This window comes from Patiria miniata, unplaced genomic scaffold (genome assembly GCF_015706575.1).
Source record: "Patiria miniata isolate m_02_andy unplaced genomic scaffold, ASM1570657v1 HiC_scaffold_2, whole genome shotgun sequence".
NCBI classification, from domain to species: domain Eukaryota; kingdom Metazoa; phylum Echinodermata; class Asteroidea; order Valvatida; family Asterinidae; genus Patiria; species Patiria miniata.
The window spans coordinates 7,866,868-7,894,415 of NW_024037058.1; the positions used below are offsets into that span (position 1 = coordinate 7,866,868).

The 27,548-nt window shown below is 40.3% G+C and overlaps 3 protein-coding genes across 3 annotated transcripts in view; 1 reads left to right on the top strand and 2 right to left on the bottom strand.

The window, feature by feature from the left end:
• Positions 1-1,076: 1,076 nt before the first annotated feature.
• Positions 1,077-5,018, bottom strand: LOC119726261 (elongin-B-like). Its single transcript, XM_038197889.1, has 3 exons — positions 4,883-5,018; positions 3,431-3,674; positions 1,077-2,567 (listed from the first exon to the last, which is right to left on the bottom strand). Exons 1-3 carry the CDS (start codon positions 4,883-4,885, stop codon positions 2,446-2,448), a joined length of 369 nt encoding a protein of 122 aa, XP_038053817.1. The 5' UTR covers positions 4,886-5,018; the 3' UTR covers positions 1,077-2,445.
• A 2,688-nt stretch (positions 5,019-7,706) lies between these two features.
• On the bottom strand, positions 7,707-18,779 carry LOC119726260. Its single transcript, XM_038197888.1, has 13 exons — positions 18,649-18,779; positions 17,677-17,814; positions 16,629-16,814; positions 15,686-15,872; positions 14,688-15,029; positions 13,465-14,502; positions 12,926-13,058; positions 12,269-12,543; positions 11,324-11,385; positions 11,016-11,133; positions 10,638-10,866; positions 9,912-10,044; positions 7,707-9,343 (listed from the first exon to the last, which is right to left on the bottom strand). The coding sequence occupies exons 2-13, from the start codon at positions 17,782-17,784 to the stop codon at positions 9,230-9,232; spliced, it is 2,925 nt and encodes a 974-aa protein (XP_038053816.1). The 5' UTR covers positions 17,785-17,814; positions 18,649-18,779; the 3' UTR covers positions 7,707-9,229.
• Positions 18,780-21,580: 2,801 nt separating this feature from the next.
• Positions 21,581-27,548, top strand: part of LOC119726262 (ABC transporter B family member 1-like) — a 32,159-nt gene continuing 26,191 nt past the window's right edge. The window contains exon 1 of the mRNA XM_038197892.1: positions 21,581-21,719. The gene's annotated coding sequence lies outside the window, so the exon portion shown is untranslated. The remainder of the gene's footprint in view (positions 21,720-27,548) is intronic.

A 27,548-nucleotide genomic window follows, 5' to 3' on the forward strand; every position in this document is an offset into this window, starting at 1 on the left:
GACTCGAACCCACAACCTGCAAAATTACCCGCAAACCACAAATTCAATGCTCCAGACCACGAGGCCATGGTACTCCACACAGGCCACGGTACTCCACATGATAGTGCATCCCCTGAGCTGAGTTCTACAAGTCAGTTGTTATGCACCAGATTTGAGTACCTTTTAGAGCTGTGCATCGGAACTGGGTACCGGAGTATCCGACCGTGAATGTCAGGAACCGGTTCCAGATTATGGAGGAGGGTACCCAAAACCAACTTTACAAATTACTTCGTAACTCCTCAGACAATGAAAAAGAAAGGTTTTGAATGCCATTTGTGGGGAATTTAAAAATGGAAACCAGGCTACAGTGGAAAACAAAACATGTTTCATGTTTATTACAAAAGTAGCAGTTTACACTGTAAAGCTACAAGCTCACTGTACACACTTGTATCTTGCTGTATCGACACACAGATATGGTAGTTAGTATCATGCGGACCTTCATGAACAATCTGAACAGCAACTTCCGTGATTTTAACTTCGGGGTTGGTTTGTTTTAAAGGTATCCGCGTATCTGTGTATTTCTCAAACAGGTACCCTTTCTCGTACAACCCGTAAATGCACACAGCGTGTACCTTTGTTGCTTCAAACAAAAACAAATGTGCAAAAAGTATAAAATACAACCCTTAGGCCAAAAAAAATAAATATTCGGTCTCTGGTCAGACCAAAGTTCCGGAATTGACGCGGCGATGCGGCTTTTTTTTTTTTTTTTTTGCTTTTTATTTCTTTTTCTTCAAGCTTGGATTGTACAGACAAGTTGGGGTACTATTTTGCTTTTTTTGGTGTCCTCATGTACATTGGTGTCCTCCATAATTTGCCTTGGTGCTTTCGATCATTTGCCTTGGTGCAATTTCCCATTCCTTGGTGCTCTTTGGTAAAAAAAAATTGAGGTGCGGCAATAGAGGGCGCTGTTGGAGCTACCGCGAAACATTTTGGAAAAAAAACAAGATTGACGAGCATGATTAAAATCGACACGTGCGTTGACCAGAGACCGACTTATTTTTTTTTTTGCCTTAATAAAAAATACCACCATAAGTGACTGATTTGAATTGGTGTAACTATTTATTTGATAGTGAAATGCAGGTTTGACTTATGAATGAAAAATATGAATAAATAAACTCCTAGTCTTACAATAACAATAATAATAATAATAATTTGGGGGGCTAATCATACTTACTCACAATTGAGAAGCTGAATTGGTCCAGCCGAAGGTATGTAAAGGCGCCTTTAATGGGCAGCCGCAACATGACTCATGTCTCATCAAGGAGCACAGCCAGACCGAAGGTGTTGATTTTTGGCAGAGGAAGGAGAACCAGAGAGCCCAGAGAAAAAAAAAAACCCTCGTGGCACAGGAGAGAATCAACGAACAACTCTACTCACATTTGGTCCGAGCCAGGAATCGAACCCGGGCCACAGTGATGAGCACGCTTTACGCACTAGCCACCTATCTTAAACTTAGAATGCACTTTTCAATAACAGCTTCAAGGCAAAACACAACAACATTTTTTTTTTAAACGGTGTGAGGATCAACATGTTTGAGAAGCAATATAAAAAAAGTCTTCATTTTTTACAAGTACAGAAATCAGGCAACCATTACAATGAAACTGTTCACTCCCTGTACAAAACCGCATGGTTAATAGGAAGAGTATGTAATAGGTAAGTTGTGCAAATTTTACATTTTAAATTAGGATTTAGGCAAAGTCGGTGCTAGGGATACACTACTCTGAAATACATTTATACATTTCTGAACATTTAAGTATTTATACGGGAAATTCTATTTTAACTATTAGTGGAGCATATATCATAGCGTTTACTTCGAAAGGTGAATGTTGGCATGTGTTTCAGTTCTTTCAAATTTCATTTCAGGACGATTTTGTAAAAATTGAGGGTGGTTGAGCAAAGCCACCATTACTTTACATGTGGGTTGATGTATGTAGCAAGTTTCAAGTCCAGAGAATGTGCCATTGTTTTTCAACACAGTTTTGTAGGATTCAGGAAGATTTGTAGCAAACTTAGAAGATTTGTACAATTTTGTAGAAACTTCCTGAATCCTCCCAAATCCTCCACTGTGAAGGCACCAAATGGCACATCATTTTGTACTTGAAACTTTTAAGGTACATCGAGTAAAGTAACAGTAGCTGGATTCTACCTTCCTCAATCCTACAAAATCCTCCAAAAACCTCCTGGAAAATTTTGACAGATGTGGGAGGGTTGGTTAGTTCTTTTTCACAAATCAATCTTTTGACATCTTTTGTACCAGTTTGCATGTACATTAGGAGGTACACTTTGAAAATAGAACTTCATTTGCTAAGACCTTTGCCTACTTAGTAGGGGTTAGTGGGAAATCTCTGATTACACGTGCACGTACATGTACATAAGCATAATGGTGTGGACATGCTACTTATTAGTCTATGATACAGGAGGTTCCACTGTATTTGTTGTGGAGGGTTCGGAGGATTTCATGACATCTGGGAGCTCAGGAGGGTTGGAGTATGCTTGCAAGTCTAGCGTCTCAAACTCGTCTGTGTCACCTGGGGAAAAAAAACCAATAAAAAATGACTTAAATCATGTTCTCTACCTCACGACCTTAAACTATCCAATAAATTTAAGGGGAAATTTGGAGCAAATGTCTGAAACGACTGCATGATTTTTGCAGGATAACTAGATGTCTAAAGGTAGGGAATTTGAGTTTTCCTACCCCTTAACCAAGCACAATGTAAGTAGCTTCCATAGTGAATATCGAGTAAAAAAAATCTAGATTCAAATTTGGGGAACACAACTTTACAGAAAACTTAGCACACATTGCTGTGTGGCGCACTATGGGCTCCTTGTGTGAACAAGAAAGGGTGTTTTTTCCACTTATGGGCTTCGTGCACAAGTACTCAACGCCAGAAAAGGAGAGTTGGGGGAGACTGGTTCCCGGTCCATCCACTGCGTATTTCAAATGATCCAAAGTTATTGGGGGCGGGGATTAGTCTGGGAGACCACAGCAAGTTATATTTGAATGCAGCCGCGCACCAACGACGCCGGACGCTCACGCAAAGACGCTGTGGCTAAGCTTTAGCACATTCAGGAAGTCGTGCGTACTTCGCGCGTAAACCAGTACAGTACATAACACACATGCTGTGTGTCCTGTCCACGGGGCTCTCAAAAGTGGTAAAAACGCGCCCTCTTTTGTTGGCGCACAGAGCCCAACTCATTCTATTCTGACTGTGCACAAAAGTCATAGCATCTTCGCGCGTGTGTCGGACGTTGTTGACAATTCATTTGAATGTCTCTTCCAGTGCCAGTGGTCTCCCCCGACTATTCCTTTCTTACCGTTGAGGGGGTACTTGTGAATGGAGCCCGTAGAGAGGAATTCCAGTATTTCAGACACATTTATGGGGCTACCTACCATCTAGTTTGCAGGCTAATCCCAGCATTGCCGGGGCCTGTGCTTTAGCCGTGTTGCTCGTCAGTCCGCAGTCTGCCAACGTCTTGGTGTTATCCAGTTCCTCTTTATCCTTGAAGAGTTTCTGATCCTCCGGGGATCTCTTGATGATGCCCTCTATGATGCGCTTGAGCTCGTAGACGGTACTCGTCTCCTTGGCATCCGTGAAGATGGTCCAGTTCTTCCGCCTTATCATGAGAAACACATCCTTCGAGGGGAAGTTTGATAAGCGCATTAGAAATACATTAAAAAAATCACATTATCATGGATTCCCTTCTTACTCCTACATACTTGACCCCGTGTGCCCGTTCCATATGACTGACATGACTGACAAATGAAAAGACACTAGTTTTGGGACTGGCAATGATACAAGCAGAGAATGACACTTTATGCATTTTGAATCATCTAAACAGTTCGCTAAGCCTAAACTTCATATCAGGTAGCTTAATTTTGTGGAAAGACAAAAAGAAAGAGCCCGGCAAGGTTTTACTTTTCTGTTTTCATTCAATTTCATGAACGGAAGTCATAAAATATAGATAGTGGATATTTTGCCGGAGGTAATGACGGCAAACTAACGATTACTAAAGGTTTGCCGGGGGCAATTCATATCAACAGAGGGCGCTGTACTCTTTAAAATAGGGCTGAATTATAAGATGTATTAAATTCCCACCAAAAGTTGTGTAGCACGTTTGGTGTAATGGTTAAACAAAGGCTCTAGTAAACGGGATGACTCGCGTTCGATTCCTACCACACCACATTTAAAAAAAAAATTTCTCATCCCAAAACAAATAAGAATATTCTTCTTTTATTATTTTAACATGTCTCAAACATTTTTTGCAGAGTATTACATTTTCTTTTTCAGATTTGTGGCTCTGGAGGATTTTTTTTAAAAGGGAAATAAAGTCCGAAATTATAAAATGGTCTGAATCCCATCTTGTGAATACGAGGTAACAACGATAATTTTGGCATGGAGCCAGACTAAAACTTGTCACCGGAAAATGTTTAAGTAAAAAAAAAACAGTAACTGCGCATGTTCAGTGCATATCCGGCAAACTAACGTTTACTAAAGGTTTGCCGTCTCCGGCAAAATATACACTGCCTAAAATATAAGCAGTGTGAATCTCCTATTTTACCCATATTACTAACAGTAACAGACTGCTTAAGGTAGCAACAGCCATTTCAGAGTGATAAAAATACTATGAGGACTAAAAATTAAAGAGGGGCCCTTAACAATCAGCATTTTGATGTCCGTTCCCGGGCTCCGTACTCGAATGAACACAAGTGCGACAACACATTCAGCGACATTGACCGTTACACCGTCGCAGAACTATCGATATTACAAGTTTTCTGTCCATACAAAAACACACTTCAAAGCATTAACATTTTAAACACCTTAAATACAAAACCATAACGTACCATTTTTAACGGAAACAACGGGTCACTTTGTATGAAGTCGGACGATGAATGCGGAAAAATATGAACGCAGTTACAATGCACCACACACGTCTGGTCTGTTGATAAGGTGAATGGCGCCCTCACGCGGTCGACAAGGAAGATCCGGCAAAATTGATTGGAATTTGTTTACAAAGTTCATGATTGCACAGTAACATGAACAATTTCACATACATGAACACGCTTACTGACCAAATACAGTCCAAATTGATAAAATGTGGTTGTTTTTGTTTTTTTTATAAAATAAAAATACAAAAACCTTTTATTGGTACACCCCCTCCCCATAGCCCCACCCCCAACCCAACTGGTGCTGTAAATGTTATCAGCAAAACGCACAGTATTAAATTGCTTTTGCTGTTTTCAGAAAAAGACTGATTTGGAAGATATATTTTATAGCAAATATTGTTACACTGATGACTTGTTTAAAATTTTGTGTTCATAGATGCTGAAAAACCAAGAAAAAGTGCTGTGATTGTTGTCTGGTTCCCTTCAGACAAAACAGAGTAATTTATAAGCGTAAGGAAATTAATGGTTAGGGAACCATACTAGCTCAGCAGTACGGCCCTTCCAAGGCAAAACCATGTATCTCAAAATTTTGACATTTTAAGATAATAACCTTTCTAGGGAATATGGAGGTGCTGTTTTCATTTAGCAAAATTTCAAAGTCGCACGATATTTATTTTCCGGGTTAATTTACGCCCTTTTTGGCATTTTTTCGGCATTTCCCAAATATTCTACGGCAGAACAATGTATCTTACCAGAAGTATTGCTTTGTTCAACAGCAAAACAGTGTATCTACATGTTGCTCCCTTTTTGCTTGAAGTTGTTTTTCCAAAAATGCAGTTTTTTTATTTGGTAAAAAAGGTTAAGTTGTATTTGCATTGCTCTTGCTAATTTCAGTGACTTCTCTAAATTAACATCAATCAGAGCAAAAGAATGTAACTAAATATGCGTTGTTTTAGTTTCATTTTCTATGAAAATTTAAAGCACTCTACTACGGCATAACAATGTATCTTATAGATGCTTTGTTTTGCCTTAGACGATGAATGTATTCAAACCAAGCCAACTCAAACTGCCTTTTTTTGCCACGAAAACCCTTCTGTCGATTTCAGCATTCATCTTGTTTTGCATTGTTGTACTGAAATAAATGCTGATGTGAAAATGAATTCGTGTCAAAAATTCGTGATGGTCGGGACAAAATACTTTTCCCATGTAATATTTTGACAACATAGGGCGCTTTACAATTTCGGCTGCCCTTCAAAATAAAGATGCATTGTTTTACCGTGGAATGTATCATAGAGTTGACAGTTTTGCTGCCTCTCAACCAAAGATACATTGTTTTGCTGTGGAATGTATCACACAGTTGACAGTTTTGCTGCCTCTCAACCAAAGATACATTGTTTTGCCGTAGAATTTCTGAAAAAGTGTTCTTGTCAAAACAAGATGCATTGTTTTGCCTTGGAATGTGTAAACCACATATGACAAATAACGCACGGCATAAGAGTGCAACTTTATAAAAATGATAATAAGTATAAGAAACCGAGCTTTTAACAGTCTAAAAATTTCAGAATTTAAAGAAACTATAACTGGCACAAATCTGTGAAAAAAGAAACACAACGGTATTTACAGCATAAAAATGGCAAAAGATGGTACTTCAAAGTCTTTTTTCTCAAAATGATCATTTTCGAGTTACATTGTTTTGCCTTGGAAGGGCCGAGTATTTGAAAAAAGAAAAAAAAATCCCATCGATGGTCATGCAGCCGACCATGAAAAAATCCACTTTTCATGAAAATGACAGTACACCAGGAGCCATGATTTCCGCACAGGATGCTTAAGACTCAATAAGGTATTTCATAAAAATTTGGTAATTTTGTTTTTTGGTGTTTACAGAGAAATTTAAACAAAACAAAACAAAACAAAACAAAACAAAACAAAAACAAAACATTCGAAGCTTCAATGATCAAAACAATTAAACTTTATTTTAAAAATTATACATAAAAGTAAAATTATAGTAAGCATGGCATAAAAATCACCAAAAATGGTGAAATAAATACGACACGCGGTTTTATGCTGATAATCACAGTTACCAGACATTATTACTTCATCCTGTTATGAAATTTAAAGCAAATCATTACTTTTTAATGTCTTGTGATACATAATTGTAGATGAAAAATGGACATATAATAAATCTTACAAAGATTTTCATACCTACGAACATATTACTGACAAGATTAAGGCATGACGGTGCAAGAATTGTACACAGGTCAATTCACAAGTTACTATCACAAGTCAAGTCACGAATCATTCAAATATCTTGTGACTTGGGACTTGTGATGACTTATGATCTACATATGATGACTTATGACGACTTTTGGCAATAAGCCAGTTCGGTATTTCAACTGCAAATGCAAATGCACAATGATATTGGTCACAAGTCATTCGGGAAAATTGAACGCTCATCAATGGCGCACGAACGCGCAGGGAGACAGGCGCACGACGCTCGCGTGTTAATAACTGGGCGTCTGTTTGCATAACATCGCGTAACACCACGTCAGAGATTTTATCCCGCATGACCTTTGACCTGGACTACTTCATACTGAACTGGCTCATTCCAACCTCGTCCCCAGTGCTTACTCTATTTCCAACATCGTTTCCAATAGTAAGTCTTGGATAGGAAACTTTCTCCCTGTATCCTAATGCGATATTGCAATTGGCTAGAAATGGGTTTATATCGTGTACTTGGTGTTGTTTTTCACAAAGTGCAGTACGTGTTTTCGCGATCATTCGTCCACGCCTTCTCGAAAATATTCATTTCCTTTCCAGTTTGTTAATATTAATATGAAATGTGATACTGCATGTTGTCTCGTTAAGATCGTAACAGTTTAATTAAAATGAAATCGTGTTTTTGTAACTCACGTAATGCTCGCACTGCGACAAACTGCTTCTGTTTTTACCCCAGACACCGCATACAAAAACAAACGCAAATGTAACGCACAGGCAGGCACCAGACTACTCCTAATTTGCATACGTGTTCAAAAATCTTGCAAATGCAAATGATCCAATACCAGGGTGAGAGAGCAGGTAGTGGTGGGCGCGTACTGTTCGACACCCTGGGTACGAGGTTGGGCTCATTCTGCTTCTGTCCTAGACTTGATGACAAGTCGTTAGATAGTCGTATTTTGTCTGTGAACTTCAGTCGAACTCCATTGACGCGGCTGGTATAAGACTAGTATGTATAATCGGCCTTGACTTGACGATTACATTCTCGCACCGTTATTCATATAATGCAAGCAGCGCAATACATATGCAGTACATTTTTGCGGTGAGATCCAATCGCGCACCACTATGCAAATGAGGACTCATTCATTCCGTTACATGGGGAGTTCTCAGTACGTCAGGGACATGTTTGCAGATCTGGTGACGTTTTAACGACCAATACACTCAGCTTGGTCGATTGTGTATAGAAATTAAAATGTATCATTGTGATATACTTGATTTATTTCAGTCGTGTATGCCCTATAATTTTGTAATGTTATACAACACAAATCACAAACCCTTGAAGTAGTGAGAATGATCTTCCGGCTAGAATACACTCTAGAATCTGAACCAATCAGAGCGCTCGCATGGAATTTGCTAGCGATTCAAAATACATGTGTACTCCTATATGTTGTGTACAAAATTGAAAACGTTATCTCCTTGTCAGTAATTGATCAGAAATAGTCAGCATCATTTGGTCTGGGAACCAGACTACGCGCATTGCAGCTATATTTTGCAAATTTAAAATGGTTGAAAAACAGTTAAAATGCCATCCACATCTTTGGTGGTTTAGTTGACTAAACTTGACAATTTTGGCGAGAAAAAAAAGAAGAAACAGATAAAATAGCACAAAAGACAAAAAAGCAGGGGAAAAAAATAATTACCATTTGGAATGGGTCATGAACACTAAAACCAGGAACAAAACGTGAAAAAAAATCTGATATATTCTCTACTCCTATCATAAAAATATAACTGCTAGAGTATATGAGTATCAAGTCAATCACAAGTCAATCTCAAGTCGATCACAAGTCAAACTACATCATCAGGTAACATGCTACTCGAATGACTTGTTACAGAACACTAGATGACTTATGAAAGACTTGTGATTGCCTTGTGATGACTTGTGATTGACTTGTTCTTGAAATGATGTGATTGAGTTGATGAGGACTTATGATAGATGTTTTGTGATAACTTATGATGAGTTGTGATCACTAATTACAAAACTGGAGCTTGCAGAACTTGCTTGTAGTTCACCATGTCATGCAATAAGCCCTTTCACTTGGCAAAGTTTCCGATATCAGCCGGCAGATGTAGCCATGAGCCGTAGCCCTTCTGTTTCAGATGCTGAGCCAAGTGCTTCTTGGCATTCTGGTAGTCCTTGCACATCATCTGCGACCAAACAAAGATTTGGTTAAAATTCTAAAACTCAAATTGAGGAAACAACACTCAATGCTAAGAACAAATCTCAAATCTTTCCTTATGCCCCCAAAAAGCAAAGGGTCAGAAATATTGATAAAATAAATTTTTTGACGAGTGCCCTTTTTTTTTTTTAATAACGTTGCACGATCATCAGCAATTATGCCACCATGAAGAGGGTCACCTATTGTTGGACAGTTCCCATGATCGTCCGCTTTGAACAGCGCCCCCATACACAGATGGTGTCCAGCCACCCCCCCCCCCCACTTCTTTTATTTTACCGAGGCCTAGTGACTGGCGAAAACAAGATCTACCTTTCAGCAAGGATGATCTAGTGAGTGCCCTTTTCACTTCTACCCCCAATCAAAAGCCTCTGAAATTAATGTGTACTTTTTGAAAATTAAAAATAGAAGGAATGGCCAATAATGGTTTCAAATAGCTAAACACATTCAAATGCGTGTCTGTTCACGTGCGAAACCCCTCTATTGGATCAAGTCGGTTGAACTCATGATTCGATCTTGACTTGAGACAACGTTCTTACTTTGGCTTCATGATAGCTGGCCCCTTGTTGCAGATCGTAGCGTTGCGCCATGCCACACGCATTCTTGAAGCGACTGTAGAACGCGGCTTTGCACACCCTGCTTGCCCCTGACGCGCCGCTTTTGAATGGGGAACTGACAAAAATAAAATCAAAAACATTAAATTTAATGTAAAATTAAAATGAGAAATCTCTCAGGGTACGCCATTTTATCAGAGCGAGGCAGTAACGCAAACAAACATGGCGGCCTAAATAGTGTGCCACGGTGAACCAGTGGCAATCTCATAAATGCTTGTGATGGACCTGTGATTAGCTTGTGATTAGCTTGTGATTAGCTTGTGATGGACTTGCGACTGGCTTGTGATTGGCTTGTGATTAGCTTGTGATTGGCTTGTGATTGGTTTGTGATGGACTTGAGACTGGCTTGAGATTAACTTGTGATGGACTTGTGATTAGTTTATAATGGACTAAGATTAGCTTATGATGGACCTGTGATGGACTGGTGACGGACTTGTGATGGACTTATGATGGACTTGTAATAGACTGTGATGGACTTGTGATTGACTTATAATTGGCTTGTGATGAACTTGCGATGGACTTGTGATGGACTTGTAATGGGCTTGTGATTGGCTTGTAATGGACATTTGATTGGCTTGTGATTGGCTTGTCACGGACTTGTGATTGGCTTGTGATGCATCTAAGCACCTTGTCTACAACACTACACCTCACCTCTCTGTACATTTTCCTCTTTTGACGTCGACCACTTCGTACAGGCTGTCGGCAAACGACCAGTTGAGACTGGTGCCCGTCTTGAAGTCATCCTCAACGTGGGGCTTGTTGGAGACGCGGCCGATCAGGGGATGGTGGACGCTATAACCCAGGGGCAGCAACTCGGTGAGGTCATCGTCCACTCGACAACACACAGCCCGCGCTAGATGACCGTGATCATAGTTACTACCTGCAGTCAGAATGTATTTATTCATTTACTTTAAAGTCGCTCTCCGCTATCTGAATAGCTGATGTAAATTTAACAATTCAGTTTAAACATTTGTCTAAAAAACAAACCAATACCACACTCCTGTTTTTTTTTATGTTTAAATGTATTACCTAAGGTGATCGTTTCCAGATACACTGGCTCCATGAATTGGCTGAGCAGCGCCCCCTGGAGGCCAACGATGTTCCACAGTAGCAACTTGTCACTGCTCGACATCACACGCAGTGGGTTCTACAAGGTACATAGGTACATAGGAATTTGCTTTTTTCTTTGTTTGCTTTTTTTTTTTTTCAAAACAAGATTTTGAAGGAATTTGTAGGATTCGGGCACATTCCCTGAAAAACAAATTGCCTTGGGCATAAGGGTTTAGGAAAATTAAGGTCATTCAGTATATTTCTTTTCATTCATTATATTTTCTAACCTGTTTCTTTGCCATGTCGATTGATCCCACATGGGGTAACTCATCCACTGCAACTGGAGTGCCTGAAAAACACAAAATGACCAACAACCATATCAAAATGAAGATGGCAATAGTACCAGCTGACACACATTTCAGTTTGGGTGTCCCTAAACTACACCATTACCATATTGGTAAATGGAGGTGTCCTAAACTACACCATTACCATATTGGTAAATGTAGGTGTCCTAAACTACACCATTACCATAATGGTAAATGTAGGTGTCCTAAACTACACCATTACCATATTGGTAAATGGAGGTGTCCTAAACTACACCATTACCATATTGGTAAATGTAGGTGTCCTAAACTACACCATTACCATAATGGTAAATGTAGGTGTCCTAAACTACACCATTACCATATTGGTAAATGGAGGTGTCCTAAACTACACCATTACCATATTGGTAAATGTAGGTGTCCTAAACTACACCATTACCATATTGGTAAATGGAGGTGTCCTAAACTACACCATTACCATATTGGTAAATGGAGGTGTCCTAAACTACACCATAACCATATTGGTAAATGAAGGTGTCCTAAACTACACCATTACCATATTGGTAAATGGAGGTGTCCTAAACTACACCATTACCATATTGGTAAATGTAGGTGTCCTAAACTACACCATTACCATATTGGTAAATGGAGGTGTCCTAAACTACACCATTACCATATTGGTAAATGGAGGTGTCCTAAACTACACCATTACCATATTGGTAAATGAAGGTGTCCTAAACTACACCATTACCATATTGGTAAATGAAGGTGTCCTAAACTACACCATTTCCATATTGGTAAATGTAGGCGTCCTAAACTACACCATTACCATAATGGTAAATGTAGGCGTCCTAAACTACACCATTACCATACAACTACGCCATTACCATACAAGTATGTGTGACATACCGTCTTGACCGACTGCCGTGAGTTTTCCCTGGGCCGTATCGGGCTGTTGCATCGGGTAGTGGGCCCCGCAGGCCATCAGATACAGGTCTTCCTCCGTGATGGTTGGCGGGCAATCGCGCACAAAGCGCGCCGCGTCACCGCACGGCGCGGCATTCAGGTACAGGTGAAACGTGACTCCTTCCTTGAGCGTCAATAAACGACTCGATCGTTGGATGGTGAACACTGTTGCCTGCTGATTGCCTTCGTAGAAGTTTTTCAATTCGCGATACAGGTATCTGCAACAAAGTTAATTACCATAATTTTTTTTTCCAACAACTGTAATTTGGAGTTTTACTTTTAGGTTCCTATTCCTATATTTCAGTTGGCACTTTTTAAGTGTGTTCTTTCAGGGCCTTTTGGGTTTCTATGTTAATGCTGATTTCCATATTCATGAGAAAAACTGTCAGGTCATCTTGGTTGGAAGCTACAGCCTGAAAACCGCTTGTTGAACACAAAGAGTTTCCAGAAGTTTTTTGGGTTTTTTGCAGTCAATTCTTTTGGGATTTTTTGTTGTTGGTTTAGTTCATGATGGCCAATTGACAAGCAAAACTTTATGCACAAAAGTTTATGCAGGTACATGTGATCAAAATATTGCCATTTTTCTCTACTGCTTAATACCTTTGCAGACCCCGTCGGGCGATGGTCAGTCCGTCCAGATCCAGGATAGCACGCCCGTCGGGGGTAATATTACGTCCAGTGATGGCACCGTTGCCTGTACCAAGACCGACAATTTCATGCTTCGCTTGTGGGTCTGGGCAAACAATTATAAACGACACTGGATTCAATTGTGAGAGTCTTTAGGCTGAAGACTTGAAATAAAAAAATATTTATTCTCTGTTGTTGTCTAGGTTGGCAGCATTGTGAACATTACTAATGAAGGGGAGGCATATCCCTAGGTAGGAATTTTGACTTGTGACTGGAGGGTAAAGGGTTTAAAATCCGGCTGGCAGAAATAAGTTGTGTCCATGGGAAAGCCACTTTACTCCAACTTACCTCTCTCCGCTCAGGACTGTAAATAGGTACATTAGCAGCAACCTGTGATGAACTGGCATCCCATCCAGAGGGAATAGGACTTCAGTAATTTCATGCAAACAAGCGATAAGTAAAACTGGACTAATAAGTTGGACACAAATAGCATGAATAATTGGATATCTTACTTCTTTGTAACAAAATTGCGGCGAGGCTCCTACGAGCCTCAATCTTGGTGCACCCTGGAAAGGGCGATCCGACGCGGGGGATGGATCTGGCTGTCTGGGCAATCTGGTCAGCCACGGTCAGTCCACCAGTCAAGGGGGGTGAAGTGTTGGTGGCCTGGGGGAGGGGTTGATGGGAAGGGGCCTGGGGTTGGGGTTGGGTTGGGGTGTGGAGCTGGTTTGGGGGCTGGTGTTGAGGACCTTGGGGTTGGTACGTGGGGTAGGAGACCGGCGCATGAGGTTTGTGCGTAGGTTGGTAACTTCCTGGTTGATGCTTCAATTTGGTGGCAGAAGTGGGATCAGAGACAGTCTGTCTTGGCAGAGATGTTTGGGTCTGGTACAGACTCGTACTCTGCGATGTTGATAATGATGATGGTTTAGGGTCCCTCGTCGAGGATATTGATTGTGCTGGAGGTTGGCCAAGGACTTTAAGGGTTGGTTGCTTCTGTTGGACCCCAAATTGCGGAAAGGGGCTTGTTCGCATTTCGGCTTGAGGATCATAGACTGATTCGTTTACAAACGGCTTGTACTGGCTGACTGGCTTCTGGATCGAACTCGCACTTTGGCTTGGTTTCGCAGATGCCATTTTGGCACTGGACAGCTTTGGGAAAGGGTCGGACTCTAAATCGGCCTGGAAGTCATATGAATCCTGCTGACTGCTGCCACTCAGTGCAACTCCTGTAAACTCTGACCCCGAAGCTGATTGGCTGATGGGATTTGCTTGCGGCCAGTACCCGGAAACAGCTGAAGCTGGACTCGCAGCTTGCTGAGTTTGCGCTGGGCTGCGTACACCACCCTGCGTTTGCGGCGGGCTCTTCCCCGGAGCCTGCTGGACACTGGTGGCCCGTGGCTGGTAACCAGGGGTTTGTCCCGGAAGGCAACTGTTGATAATGGAAGGATTTAGAACCCCTCTGCCAAAGCTGAGGTTGGAGGGCTGCTGGGGTGTCGGTTGGGCCAGCTGCTGGGGTGTCGGTTGGGCCGGCTGCTCTTTCTTTTTACCAGCTGTATACAAAACAAGACACAGGAAATTTATTAGCAATGGCAACTTACCAAACCCACAATAGAACATTGACCAATGAAGGAAGGACATTTTGCTCATTAATATGCATGAGGTAAAATTATTTGCATAATAATTTGCATTTGCATAAATATGCATGTCAGACGTAAAATAATTTGGACTACTCCACCTTGAGCTTGTTCCTTAGCTTGCTGCGCCATCTTCACCTGGTACTCCGCGTAGTTCGCCGGCTTGGCCACGTTCCAGGCATCTTCTGACGTTATCGTCGGCGCGGTGTTGTAGTTGACCTGATAGTGACCCCCAGCGCTAAAGCCCTTTTCCGTGGACGGGCGAGCCGTCATGGTTTGGCTAACGGGCTGTTCTTCGTGGAGGACAATTTTACGGCCGAAGCTGTCATAAATGGCCGTGCCGGTATCTTGATCCTGGACGTCGTCCGGGGTTAAGCCTAAGAGCGTCGACAGGGCTACTTTGGCCGCCTGGGTTTTGGCTTCCTTTTTTGTCCTTCCGACACCTGGAACATTTGCCAAGAAATGGATTTCTTAACCCAAATGTTACTGGGTTCTAGTGCTGTGTATTTTTGAATTATGTAGTATGTGATTATTTGATGATCGACTATTTGAACATTGATGAATAAGGTCAATAAAAGAATTAATGTAATGTACATGTAGGTACCCAATAGACACAGGCATTTAAAAATGCACCTTTAAACCTATCATGATTTACTAGGAACCATACCCATCCTGGCAAATTCCAAAGCCATATGGGAAACTGCACACACACATTTCTGACTTTGTTTCTGGAGGTGTGCCAACCCAATGTAAAAGACTGTCAGTTTTAAGGTACTGTACCCATTCTGACAGATTCCAACAAATCATGCTGTTGGGGTTTGATGGGTTGAAATCTGTTAATGTGATCACATGACATGTAATGACGTCATCATGACATCACAGCATCACAGCATCACTTCAATGGGGTGCGCTCTCTTCTTGTGCATGGCCGATAGGACACCATTGGCAACGTTTGTGTTGTTTCAGGTAAGGGGAACACACTCCAGTTGTGCGTCAAAATCTATAAAAAGTTTTGTTAACTCGAGGTTGCCACAAACATTCCCACCTACATTTTCAGAGCTGGTCAGAATTATTTGGCCGAGAAATGAGTTAAACTTACCCTGCTTATGCCGAACACCATCAACTATAGCGACAGAGGCAAACTTCGGGTTGCACATGGTCCCCCAACTTGTGGCCATGTCCTCTTGAAACTTGACCATCAGCCGCTGCTTCTGACAAAACTCGTTGAGCGCCATCACCGGGTTCTTGTCGCCCATCATGAAACTCTCGATCAGCTCGGTGTCAACCTGTGGCCGATTTCAAGAGAAGTGGCTTAAATTTGGATTAGAATGTGAATGCGTTGTGATTCCGAGCTGAAGTCGAGTACATTCACATAAGTACGAGTATGAGTACTAGTATAAAGGGACTTTTGTCTTGCCGGTACAAGTACAAGAAAGTGACCTTGTGAATTCCTCGCGACACGACTTGACGTACTTGTTATGTGCTTGTGGTACATCACAAGTATCTCAACTTCACCACTGTCTGAAACTTTAAGAGCCAATTAACCCTAACCGCTCTGAATCCTTCCAAACCCTCTTTGCCAAAGTGGAGAAATTGGGAGGATCGAGGTTACATGGCAAAAGTGCATTACTGATTTCGTAGGGTGCACTTTGTCAAGGTCTTGAGCCGGACCTTGTGTTGTTATTGCTCAGCCATGCATACATATAGGCCTGGATTACGCTTGAAATCCTCCGAACTGCTCCAGGGTGTCATTGGCCAAGCCTCAACATATTGACAGTCACTGCCGCAGGATTTTGCAAGATTCAGGCAGTGGTCACCTGTCCACGGACCATATTCAAAAAATGATGGAGGAATTTGCAGGATTGAGGCCACATGTTATTTTTTTATGAGGCCAATTGGAGGATTTTGCAGGATTGAGGCTACATCCTAGCAAAAAGGCCTAGGGAGTTAGGGCTAATGATGCAATGACCATACTCGTTTGTCAATAAGAGTAAACCTTGGATTAAATATTAAACATTTAAACTATTCCCTTTGATAGCTACCTTTTTGGGGGCGCTCTTTGCAATGAGCAGGTTGGGGCATCCGGTATTCCCCAAGTCGTTTCCGCTGCGTATGGCATCGGCCTGTCTGCTGCTGATGACATTGAGTTTCTGATGCGGCTGGATAGGGGGCGCTTTGGTGACGGCTGGTGCCATCTGTTGTTGTATCATTCTCTGTTGCTCTTGGATCTGTGAACAAAATCGCACACTCAGATGTTTCATATTTGCAAATTGTCTGAACGAAATGAGCTTAAACTCACTGATTTGTGATGACTGGCAATGTCTTGTGATGTCTTGTGATGACTTGTGATGACTTGTGATGACTTGTTAAGCCTTGTGATGACTTTTAATGATTTGTGATGATTTGTGATGACTTGTGATGACTTGTGATGACTTGTGATGACTTTTATGACTTGTGATGGCTTGTGATGGCTTGTGATTGCTTGTGATGACTTGTGATGGCTTGTGATGACTTGTGATGGCTTGTGATGATTTGCGATGCGTTGTAATGACTTGTAATGACTTGTAATGTGTTGTGATGACTTTTAATGATTGTGATGGCTTGTGATGACTTGTGATGACTTTTAATGATTGTGATGGCTTGTGATGGCTTGTGGTGACTTGTGGTGACTTGTGATGGCTTGTGATGGCTTGAGATAACCTGTGATGACTAGTGATGACTTCTAATGACTAGTGATGACTGATGATGACTAGTTATAACTTGTGTTGACTTGTGTTGACTTGTGTTGACTTGTGTTGACTTGTGATGACTTGTGATGAATTGTGATAACTTGTAATGACTTGTGATGACTTGTGGTGACTTGCGTACAACTCTGGATAGTGTAGTTATTCAATATCCCTTTCACTTGGCAAATTTTCCGATATAAGCTGGTAGATGTAGCCATGAGCCATAGCCCATCTGTTTCAGATACTGAGCCGAGAGTTTTGGGGTCCTCTGATTACAATACATCCCTTCAACCAAATCATTCATGGCTAAATAATTGACGGAGAGACTCAGAGAGTGAAAATTGACAACGTGGCTGTTTGATACCTTCTTTTCCTGACTATCCAGTGTATCGACACCAACGGCTCCAGGCATGCCAGGTGCATATCCCTGCTGTTGCTGGCCGCTTAGTTGGTAGAAATCGTTCCGCTGCATCCTGAACAAAGGTTCCACTCTGGCAAAGTACTAAAACACAACAAGCTTCTGTTTGATCATGGAGCTCAGAGGAATAAAAACACTTGTTCACTTTTTTTTGTCGTTTTTGACATGTCTTGTCATAAGTAAATCACGAGTCAAGTCACAAGTCACTCATAGGATGAACAATAAAGGGAATGCATTTGTCAGTGTTTGGCAAAAACAAAAAAATTGGAAACTGTTTTTTACTTTGCCGAGTGTGACAAGTATTAATTGTCGTGGTTTTCATTTTACCTTTAACAGTAAAAGGAATAACCCTATGGGACTGGTCTGTGTTTTCTCAGTAAATGTTCAAAATTTGTCACTGCTAATTTTGACTTATAATTATCACTTTCTGATGGCTGATCATGGAGTGGGCTGATTGACATGATTGACATGACTGATAGTTCATTGAACTTTAGCTTGAGTAACTCCAGCTGACATGCTCATATATTCACTCATATGTGAATGAATATGAGCATGTCAGCTGGAGTGGAGTTACTCAAGCGTAGCTAATTTAATTTAGGAAAAAATAAGTGATGGCCAGATATGATAATCTTTCCCAGTAAAATAAATAGCTGCACTGCATGTGAGGATTGGTATTTTGCTATTTCTTTGCACAAATTGTCCCACAATGCAGCGCAACATATACTTTCAATACACACTTCCGGTCTCGAGGAACCAACTAGACTACCGAATACTTAACTCATTTCCATAAACCATGTAAACTCAAGTTGACTTGAACCACAGTTTTAAAGTGCATTAAATTGCATTTTTCGACAACTTTGAGCCTTCAAAGGTCCAAAATTCATGCCTACAGCTTCAAATTAGATCGAATAATCTCACCGTTTAAATTAATCGGCAGAAATCGGAACTTAAACTGCAAACTGGAGTGGTGGTAACGTTATGTGCGATATACCGTTATGTGCGGATGGCTGTCGTTCATGTGGACTTTGACGTTAGTCTGGTTCCCAGACCAAAAGATTCTGACTATTCCTGGTCAGGCTGGCTAAAAATAAACATGACGACATTGATGGCCCTTTTTCAAAGCTCGGCTTCGTTTCCGTATTCGCTTGATCGCTTGTAGCTTTTAATGTTCTGATCACATTTTTAAATAAATCACTTGCTTCGTAATATCATTCAGTTATGGTAATACAGTTTGATGTTTCTGTAAGATAACATTGACTAATGTTGATCTGGAATCTTCAAAATTAGACACTCAAGCAGGCGGAGCCGAATGAAGACCGAGTTTTAGAAAATCTCGGTAACGGTCGTCAAAATTGTACTTGACGCAGCAAAAAGTTTGCCCATACGATCCGAGTATATTTGATGCATTCAATCGTCGTTGAATTTCAAGTTTTCTAAATGAAAGCAATGAATATTAATTATCAACTCATTTAAAATAACATTAATAAGCATTTAGCAGTTAATTAAACCTATATCAAATATCGAAAATACTCGGGCGCTATCCGATTGTCGACGAAACGACTTCGGCAAACTTCGGAAATTTTTGGAAAAAGTAGGAATTCCTCCCGTTTTAGTCACGTGACGTAAATTGTAATACAATGTATTACCGGAGGCTACCGGACCTCAACCTCGTTCCCAGTGCTTACTTTATTTCCAACGTTGTTTCCAATAAAGAGCAGGTAGTGGTGGGCGCGTACTGCCCGACACCCTGAGGACGAGGTTGACCGGACCTAAGATTCATCAGGAATAGTCAGAATCTTTTGGTCTGGGAACCAGACTACTTTGACGTGGGAAGACTGTTCAAAACCGCGTACACATCCCAAAGCGATTCTGGTCGTGTTACTAGACGTCTCTCCACACAAGCCACTCAGACTAGACTTGGTTCAAGAAGTACTACAAAATGGGCACATAACACATTGCGCACGAAAAAGACCATGAAGACAGGGGCGGAGCTAATACTGAAAGAAAAAGCTTCAATTCGGTTTGTCTTTTTCGCTGCATTGTTTTGGTAATATATATTTTTTGTGTTTGACGTTTTTTCTCAATATTCAACAGACTTTTGTTATATATTACCACCAATCAATAGACGAAATTGTCATTCAATATTGCAGGTATTTTTTGAGTTATCATCTAGAAAACGAGTGTGTTGTTTTTTCCTTGAAAGTTGACTGTAATTCGGATTGTATTTTTAGCTTATTAAACACACTGCATTGTTTTGGTTATACTATTTTAAATATTTGACGATTTCTCTTGATATTTAGCAGACTTGTAATATATATCACGACCAGAAGACATTTCAGTTCAACACAACATGAATTTCTTGAGTTATTGTCCGGAAAACGAGTGTGTTGTTTTTGTTCATTAATTAGTTAGGCAGGTTTCTCCATGAAACTGATGAAAATTCTTCACTATGACCACTTTTTGTGTAGCGCGCCCTCTTTTGAATGAAAATAGATGACATGACCGTTCGGCTTCACCGCTTGTACGTTTCGCACTTAACACGCTACATTGTTTTGGTTATATTATTTTTTTTAGTCTGACTATTTCTGTCGATATTCAATAGATTTGTGTTATATATTACGACCAATCAATAGACGAAGTTTCAATTCAATAAAACAGGTATTTCTTGAGTTATCGTCCGGGAAAAAAAGAAGTAATTGTTTTTGTTCCATGAAAGTTGACTTTAATTCGGATTATACACTTTAAGCTTAATACACTTCAATGTTTTGGTAATATTATTGTTTTTGTTTGTCGATTTCTAAGGATATTCAACAGATTTGTGTTATATATTACGAACAATCAATCAATTAAATACAAAAAGTATTTCTTGAGTTATCGTCCGGAAAACGAGCGTACGTGTGTTTTTTTTTTCCATGAAAGTTGACTGTAATTTGGGTTGTATTTTTGAGCTTAACACACTACATTGTTTTGGTTATATTATTTTTACTGTTGGACGATTTCTCTGGATATTTAGCAGACTTGTGTTATATATTATATTACGACAAACCACTAGAGATCAGTTCAACACAACATGTATTTCTTGAGTTATTGTTTGGAAACTATTTTAGGCAGGTTTTGCTCCGTGTTGACGAAAATTCTCGTGGTGATCATTTCACTCTCTCGCCCGAGTGTTAACGCATAACTCTTTTTGTAGTGGAATTCGCGCTCTGATTCAAGTGAAGAAATGCTACATATTCATCTAAGGGTAATCACTCTTTATCCAATGAGCCACCCCTCTTTTCTTAGTGATCCTTGGGCGACTGAACCGTCCAGTCATTCTTCGCGTCACTCTCCGGCCCGTGGCCTGACAAATTTGACGCAAACACAAATTTCACTCTTTTTCAAGGTGTTATATATTCTCACTATATAACTACCACAGTACCAGTCGACTTTCGGAGCGACTTTTTACCGAAAACAGCCAATCACTGACCTGATGGTTTTTAGATTGGGCCAGCCATGTGTGTGTCCAAACGTAATGGACCGATCCAGTAAGCCCCTCCCTCTGCGCACGTGGGCAAATTAACACGTGCTCCTCTCCAATGCCACACTGCATTTTCCTGCCGCGCGCATCATACGCGCGTGCACGCATGTCGGACTTTTATGCACGCATGTCGGACATAAATCACGGCTGTGATTGGTCAGAATACCATGGGGCGGTGCTTACGGGATCGGGCCATTTGCATGCATACCGCGCGCGCGTAATGTATACACTGAATGTACACTGAAAAAAGTTTCAACGGCCGCCATTATTGTTCACGTACGTTGCCGTACGGTACGCCGCGCCGGCCGGAGTATCGCGTTGTTGTTTTGACATACAGCCGGCCAGCCTAAGGTAAAAGCCTGATGACAATGGCCACCTTTTCCGGGGCCTATACTTGCTGCTGAAGACGAAATCCGAGGGCCATTTGACGACCCGGAACAAGCAGAGAAAGTCGAAAGGATATTTAAAGGTAAGTTTCAGATCATTCATACTCATATCATAGTAACTTCTAGGATGGGTTGCGCTGTATTACAGTCGTTTTCCATGTTTTCCTAGTTCCGGATAGCAAACATTATTCAGCATGTTCAGGCTGCTTTCAGCTCAACTACTCCACGAATTCAAGTGACATTGATTAAAAAGTTTACCTTGAGTGATGGTGAGACCACGAAATAATTTCCAAAATTTGAGCTCTTTTTATTTTGATTTTATGACGTCAAAAGTACCGATGTCACTCTTCCTAGTTCCGGATCGGTTCAGTTCCGAATCGATCGAAACTGCTTCACGCGAAAAAAAAAATCACGCGAGAAAAACTTTTTTTTCAGCCAGAACCAACCGAATCAAACATATTTTCTGATAAAGTATTATTTCATTTTCCAAAAATAGTTCATTCAAGAGAATTCCAGCAAATTTTTAAAAGAGAAAAACGTAAATGATTTTGAAACTTTTGTCCGCAGCGCAACGTACGGCTCGAACTCACGCGCACAGACCGAACATTTTTTACCCAGCACAGAATACGTCACACAAAAGCGATTATAAACGCGCGTGTAGTTGGGTCGTAAGTGCACGCGCTATCCGGAACTAGGCAATTTAAGAATACGGTCATTCGTTGGCGAATTTTCAAAAATTAGAGACTTTACAACTTATTTTGATTCAACAAGCATTCAATGGAAGAGTTTATACGACTGTAGTGCATGAACAAAATATTCGAAATCACACGGTACAAGTGATAGGCCTACCGAGGAGAAAAATTTTCGTCGATTCGCAGCTCCCGCGATTTTCTACAAACCGTCGAAACATGTCGAAGTGCGAGTCGCAAATCTGGCCGAAATTCCTCTTCTAAAGATTTTATCGGAAACAATCTTTGTGCATCAAGGAGCTTATATTTTCCTTTTCAAAATGCACATCGTCAGATTTTTTTATTGGAGACTATTAAATCCAAAAAGAGTTGGGTTTTTATTTGAAGCTATCCGGAACTAGGGAAAAATACGGAACTAGGAAAACGACTGTTTCACGTTTCTCATTCGCAATAGAGATTGCCCACTAACCTTCCCGAATTGTCCTGTCTTTTGTGCAGTATAATTCTTCCTTTTCAAATTGATATAAAAAAAATCTGACGGTGGTGTGGTTTATTTTTCCGTGTACGATGCCTGTGAAAATAGACATGCTCGGAGTGTGCGAACGGAGATGGTCTCCATATTATCGCGGTATGCGGGAAGTGTTTTTTATAATGATCTCAACCTTTTTTTTTTTATAATGATCTTAACCTGTTTGACCAAAACATCCCCTTAATAAAGTTTAATATTTTTCCTGTAACGTTCAAGTTGATTAAAGACGAAATGTGTACAGGATGATTTTTAAAGACCCTGCCCTTCCCCTGAAAGAACACGAAATCACTGATGCAAGGCTACTGATTGGCGATTGGGGGCGCCATTCACTTTACACGGTGTGCAGTTTGTGCTAATTTTGATCCCGTAAAACTTTTTACGATTTCGCGGTGCAAATATCGTCTTTTGACTTCATTTTACATTTGCAGCTGAAGAATGGAAACCATACAATGGAACTTTCATGGACAGGGCACCATTAAAAATTCATGTTACAATACAGGCGGTACCTTTTAGCAAACACGGTGAGGGAAAAATTGCAAGTTTTGGAAAACGTTAATTTAAATTTAAAATCGTTAACAGTCCCGAAAGACACAACATTTCTTAATCGTCCTTTTTGTACAACTCGGCAAAAATCCTTATGACTAGAGAGCTGACTAAAAATCGCCACTTCAAGGAGTTTTGGCAGTGCAAAAAGAGAAATTTCCCATGCTGCAATAATAGGGATGCCGCGATAATAGCGAGTCAAACTATACATAATTTTCCAAATTGAAGCTCTTTTTATTTTGACTTTACGATGTCAAAAGTACCGATGTCACTTTTCCCAGTTTCAGATCGGTTCAATCAGTTCCGAATCGATCAAAAACTGCTTTGCGCTAAAAAAAAATCACGCGAGAAAATCAATTTTTTTCCAGTCAGAACTTACCAAATCAAGCATGTTTTTCGAAAAATTTTCGTCGATTCGCAGCTCCTGCGATTTTCTACAAACCGTCCAAAAATGTCAAAGTGCGAGTCGGAAATCTGGCCAAAATTCCACTTCTAAAGATTTTATAGAAAAGATCGTCGTGTATCAGGAAGCTTACATTGCCTTTTCAAAATGCACTTCGTCAGAAGAAATATTGAAGACAAATCCAAAAGAGGTTGGTTTTTATTTGAAGCTATCCGGAACTAGGAAACATCTGGAACTATAGGAAAACGACTGTACAAAAAGTATTTCTTGAGTTATCGCTCAGAAACAAAGGAGTGTGTTGTTTTGTTCCATGAAAGTTGACTGTAAATATAATTCGGGTTGTATTTTTCAGCTTAACACACTACATTGTTTTGGTTATATTATTTGTATTATTTGACGGCCCTTTTCTGGATATTTAGCAGACTATATATTACGACCAACCGCTAGAGGAAGTTTCAGTGCAACACAACCGTACATGTAATTCTTGAGTTACCGTCCTGAAAACGAGTGTGTTGTTTCTGGTTTTGCTCGGTCTTGACGAAAATTCTTGGTGACCACTATTTGTGTAGCGCGCCCTCTTTTGAATGGAAATTGACTTGAATTCGGCTTGTTGTTTTGGTTATATTATATTTTGAGTTTGACGATTTCTCTCGATATTCAACAGATCTGTGTCATATATTACGACCAATCAATATAGACGAGCTCTCAATTCAATACAACAGGGATTTCTTGAGTTATCGTCCCAAAAAAAGGAGTGTGCTGTTTTTCCATGTTGACTGTAATTCGGATTCATTACTAACACATTGTCTTAAAAGTTGGTATCTGTTCTATGCAAAACCCCCTACACCGGGGGTTTGTGTAGAAAATATTATTTATCACTCCCCATCACGTTCAATTAACTTTGGCGGCGACCGCAAGCCCCATTTCAAAGAAAAAGTTAAGTCATAATGGCTAATGGTAATGGCTGTTATGAGGCAGTAGCCTGACCACTGCTCATGCAGCGCGCCCTCTATTGAAAAACCGTCACAGTAGTATTGAATGGATAGGTAATTTTGTCTCCGTGCGAGAAAAAAAAAAGCCGAAAAGTGCACAGCTGCATAAGTGTTTGGATAAAATGCCCTTGTAAAGAAAAAGTGAAACAAAGGAACTTTTTTGCATTTTCTTGGATTATTGCTCGAAAAGGAGTATGACTTTTTTGCCACGAACGTTGTTTTCGTTCAGATTGTATTTTTCACGTTTAAAACAAAATTTGTTTCGATCGCATTTTCTTTTTTTTGTTGGAATAATTCGCATTCATAAATACCTAAGACAGTTTACGCATTCCTATTGGTCGAGAGCCCGTCACGTGGCCGTTCTTAAACGGATGATAAAGACATGGCTGGCTGGTCTTAAACACTTTTCCAATGTCACAATAAAATGTGGACTCCTAAAAATCCAGTGCCTCTTATCGTTTCATTGGTTGAACGTTCACAATTCTCACGTAGGCATGCGCAACACTACCAGGGAGTCAGAATTTTATAGTTCTAAATTCAAAACGCAACGCGCCAGGTGCGTTCTGCGCGACATCGCGCAGAACATGATACGCGCGCGTCAATCTCCATAAAAGGGTTGTTTACATCTTACTCGCCAGCTTGAACACTCCATTATTTTGCAAGAGGGATGTTTCAAAAAGCATAAAGTGAATTTGTTGAACAAAATCGGGATTTTTTGAACGAATCATATGATTTTTTTTACCGAAAAGGTATTTATGAATGGGAATAGATATGTGCTCCGTCGGTATTTATCACTCTGTTTAAGACCACTTAGAGTCTGGGTGCTGATAATTACCCTCGTCTCCGGCTCGGGTAATTATCAGAACCCAGACTCTAAGTGGTCTTAAACAGAGTGATAAAAACCTCCGCAGCACACATTTATTCCCTTATTCATAAATACCTCAGACAGTTTAGCTATTCCTATTGGTCGAGAGCCCGTCACGTGGCCGGTCTTAAACAGATGATAAAGACATGGCTAGCTGGTCTTATACACTTTTCCAGTGTCACATTAAAATGTCGACTCCTAAAAATCCAGTGCCTCTTACCGTTTCATTGGTTGAACGTTCACAATCCTCACGTAGGCATGCGCAACACTACAAGCGAGTCAGAATTTTATAGTTCTAAATTCAAAACGCAACGCCCCAGGTGCGTTCTGCGCGACATCGCGCAGAACATGTTACGCGCGCGTCAATCTCCATAAAAGGTTTGTTTACATCTCACTCGCCAGCTGAACACTCCATTATTTTGCTAGAGGGATGTTTCAAAAAGCATGAAGTGAACTTGTTGAACAAAATCGGGATTTTTTGAACGAATTATTTGATATTTTTTTTACGGATAAGGTATTTATGAATGGGAATAAATATGTGCTCGGTCGGTATTTATCACTCTGTTTAATACCGCTTACAGTCTGGGTGCTGATAATTACCCTCGCCTCCGGCTCGGGTAATTATCAGCACCCAGACTCTAAGCGGTATTAAACGAGTGATAAAAACCTCCGGAGCACACATTATTCCCTTATGAAAATATACTCTTGAATGTGATACATCATGAAGAATTATTGGTCGGAATTTCAGTTAAATACAATCAGTAAATTGTGACTAATCACCCGAACCGTAGAGTATTTTTGTCATGTACGATGCCATTAATTGATTTGGTCATATTATTGTTATTTGTTGAAAAATTCTCATGAAATTGAGCTGGCGATCGTGAGACATAATGTACAATCAATCGAGGAAATATTGATTCAATACATTACACATAATATTTCTAGAGATATTGCTCGAATAATGAGTGTCTTCTTGTTACTCAAGTATATGAGGTATCCGTGTTGACGCTGTTATAGGCAGTAGTGACCACTGTTCATGCGGCGCGCCCTCTATTGAAAAACAATTATAGTATTAAACGGGTAGGTAATTTTGTCTCCGTGCGTGAAAAAAAGACCGAAACTTGTATGGCTGCAAAATTGTTTTGGTAAAATGCCCTTGTAAAAAGGGAAACAAAGGAACTTTTTTTTCCAATTTCTTGGATTATTGGCTCGAGTGTGACTTTTTTGCCATGAACGTTGCTTTCGTTCAGATTGTATTTTAAACACTAAAATTGTTTCGACTGCATTTTCTTTTTTGTTGGAATAATTCGCATGAAAATATACTCGTGCATGTGATACATCATGGAGAATTATTGACCAATCACCCGAACCGTGGAGTACTTTCCGTCATGTACGATGACATTAAATGATTCGGTCATATTATTTTTGTTTGCTGACGAGTTTTCTTGAAATTAAATTGGCAATTGTGAGACATTATGAACAACTATTCGAGGAAATATTGAGTTAATACATTCAGTATTTCTTGAGATATTAACCGAACCATTAGTGGCTTCTTTTTACTCAATATTATCTAGTGAGCTGAGGCGTCCGTGTTGATGCTGAAGTAAAGGCAGTAGTGACCGCTGTTCATGCGGCGCGCCCTCTATTGAAAATCATCTACATTGTATAGTATTAAACCAGTAGGTAATTTTGTCTCCGTGCGAGAAAAAACTAGACCGAAAAGTGTATAGCTGCAAGATGTGTTTGTCGCGGTAAAATGCCCTTGTAGAAAAAGTAAAACAAAGGAACTTTTTGGCAATTTCTTGGATTATTGCTCGAAAAGGAGTGTGACTTTCTTGCCATGAACGTTGCTTTCGTTCAGATTGTATTTTTCACATTTAAAACACTAAAA

What these genes read in the sequence shown, in the direction of transcription:
- LOC119726261 (XM_038197889.1), bottom strand. An exon ending in ATTAGCCTGCAAACTAGATG is followed by an intron (nt 2,568 to 3,430) that starts GTAGGTAGCCCC and finishes TTTTTTCCCCAG; the next exon opens with GTGACACAGACGAGTTTGAG.
- LOC119726260 (XM_038197888.1), bottom strand. Translation starts at nt 17,784, where the DNA reads ATGCAGCGGAACGATTTCTACCAACTAAGCGGCCAGCAACAGCAGGGA. An exon ending in GCCCGACGGGGTCTGCAAAG is followed by an intron (nt 12,544 to 12,925) that starts GTATTAAGCAGT and finishes ACTTTGTTGCAG; the next exon opens with ATACCTGTATCGCGAATTGA. An exon ending in TCTGGAAACGATCACCTTAG is followed by an intron (nt 10,867 to 11,015) that starts GTAATACATTTA and finishes TTCTGACTGCAG; the next exon opens with GTAGTAACTATGATCACGGT.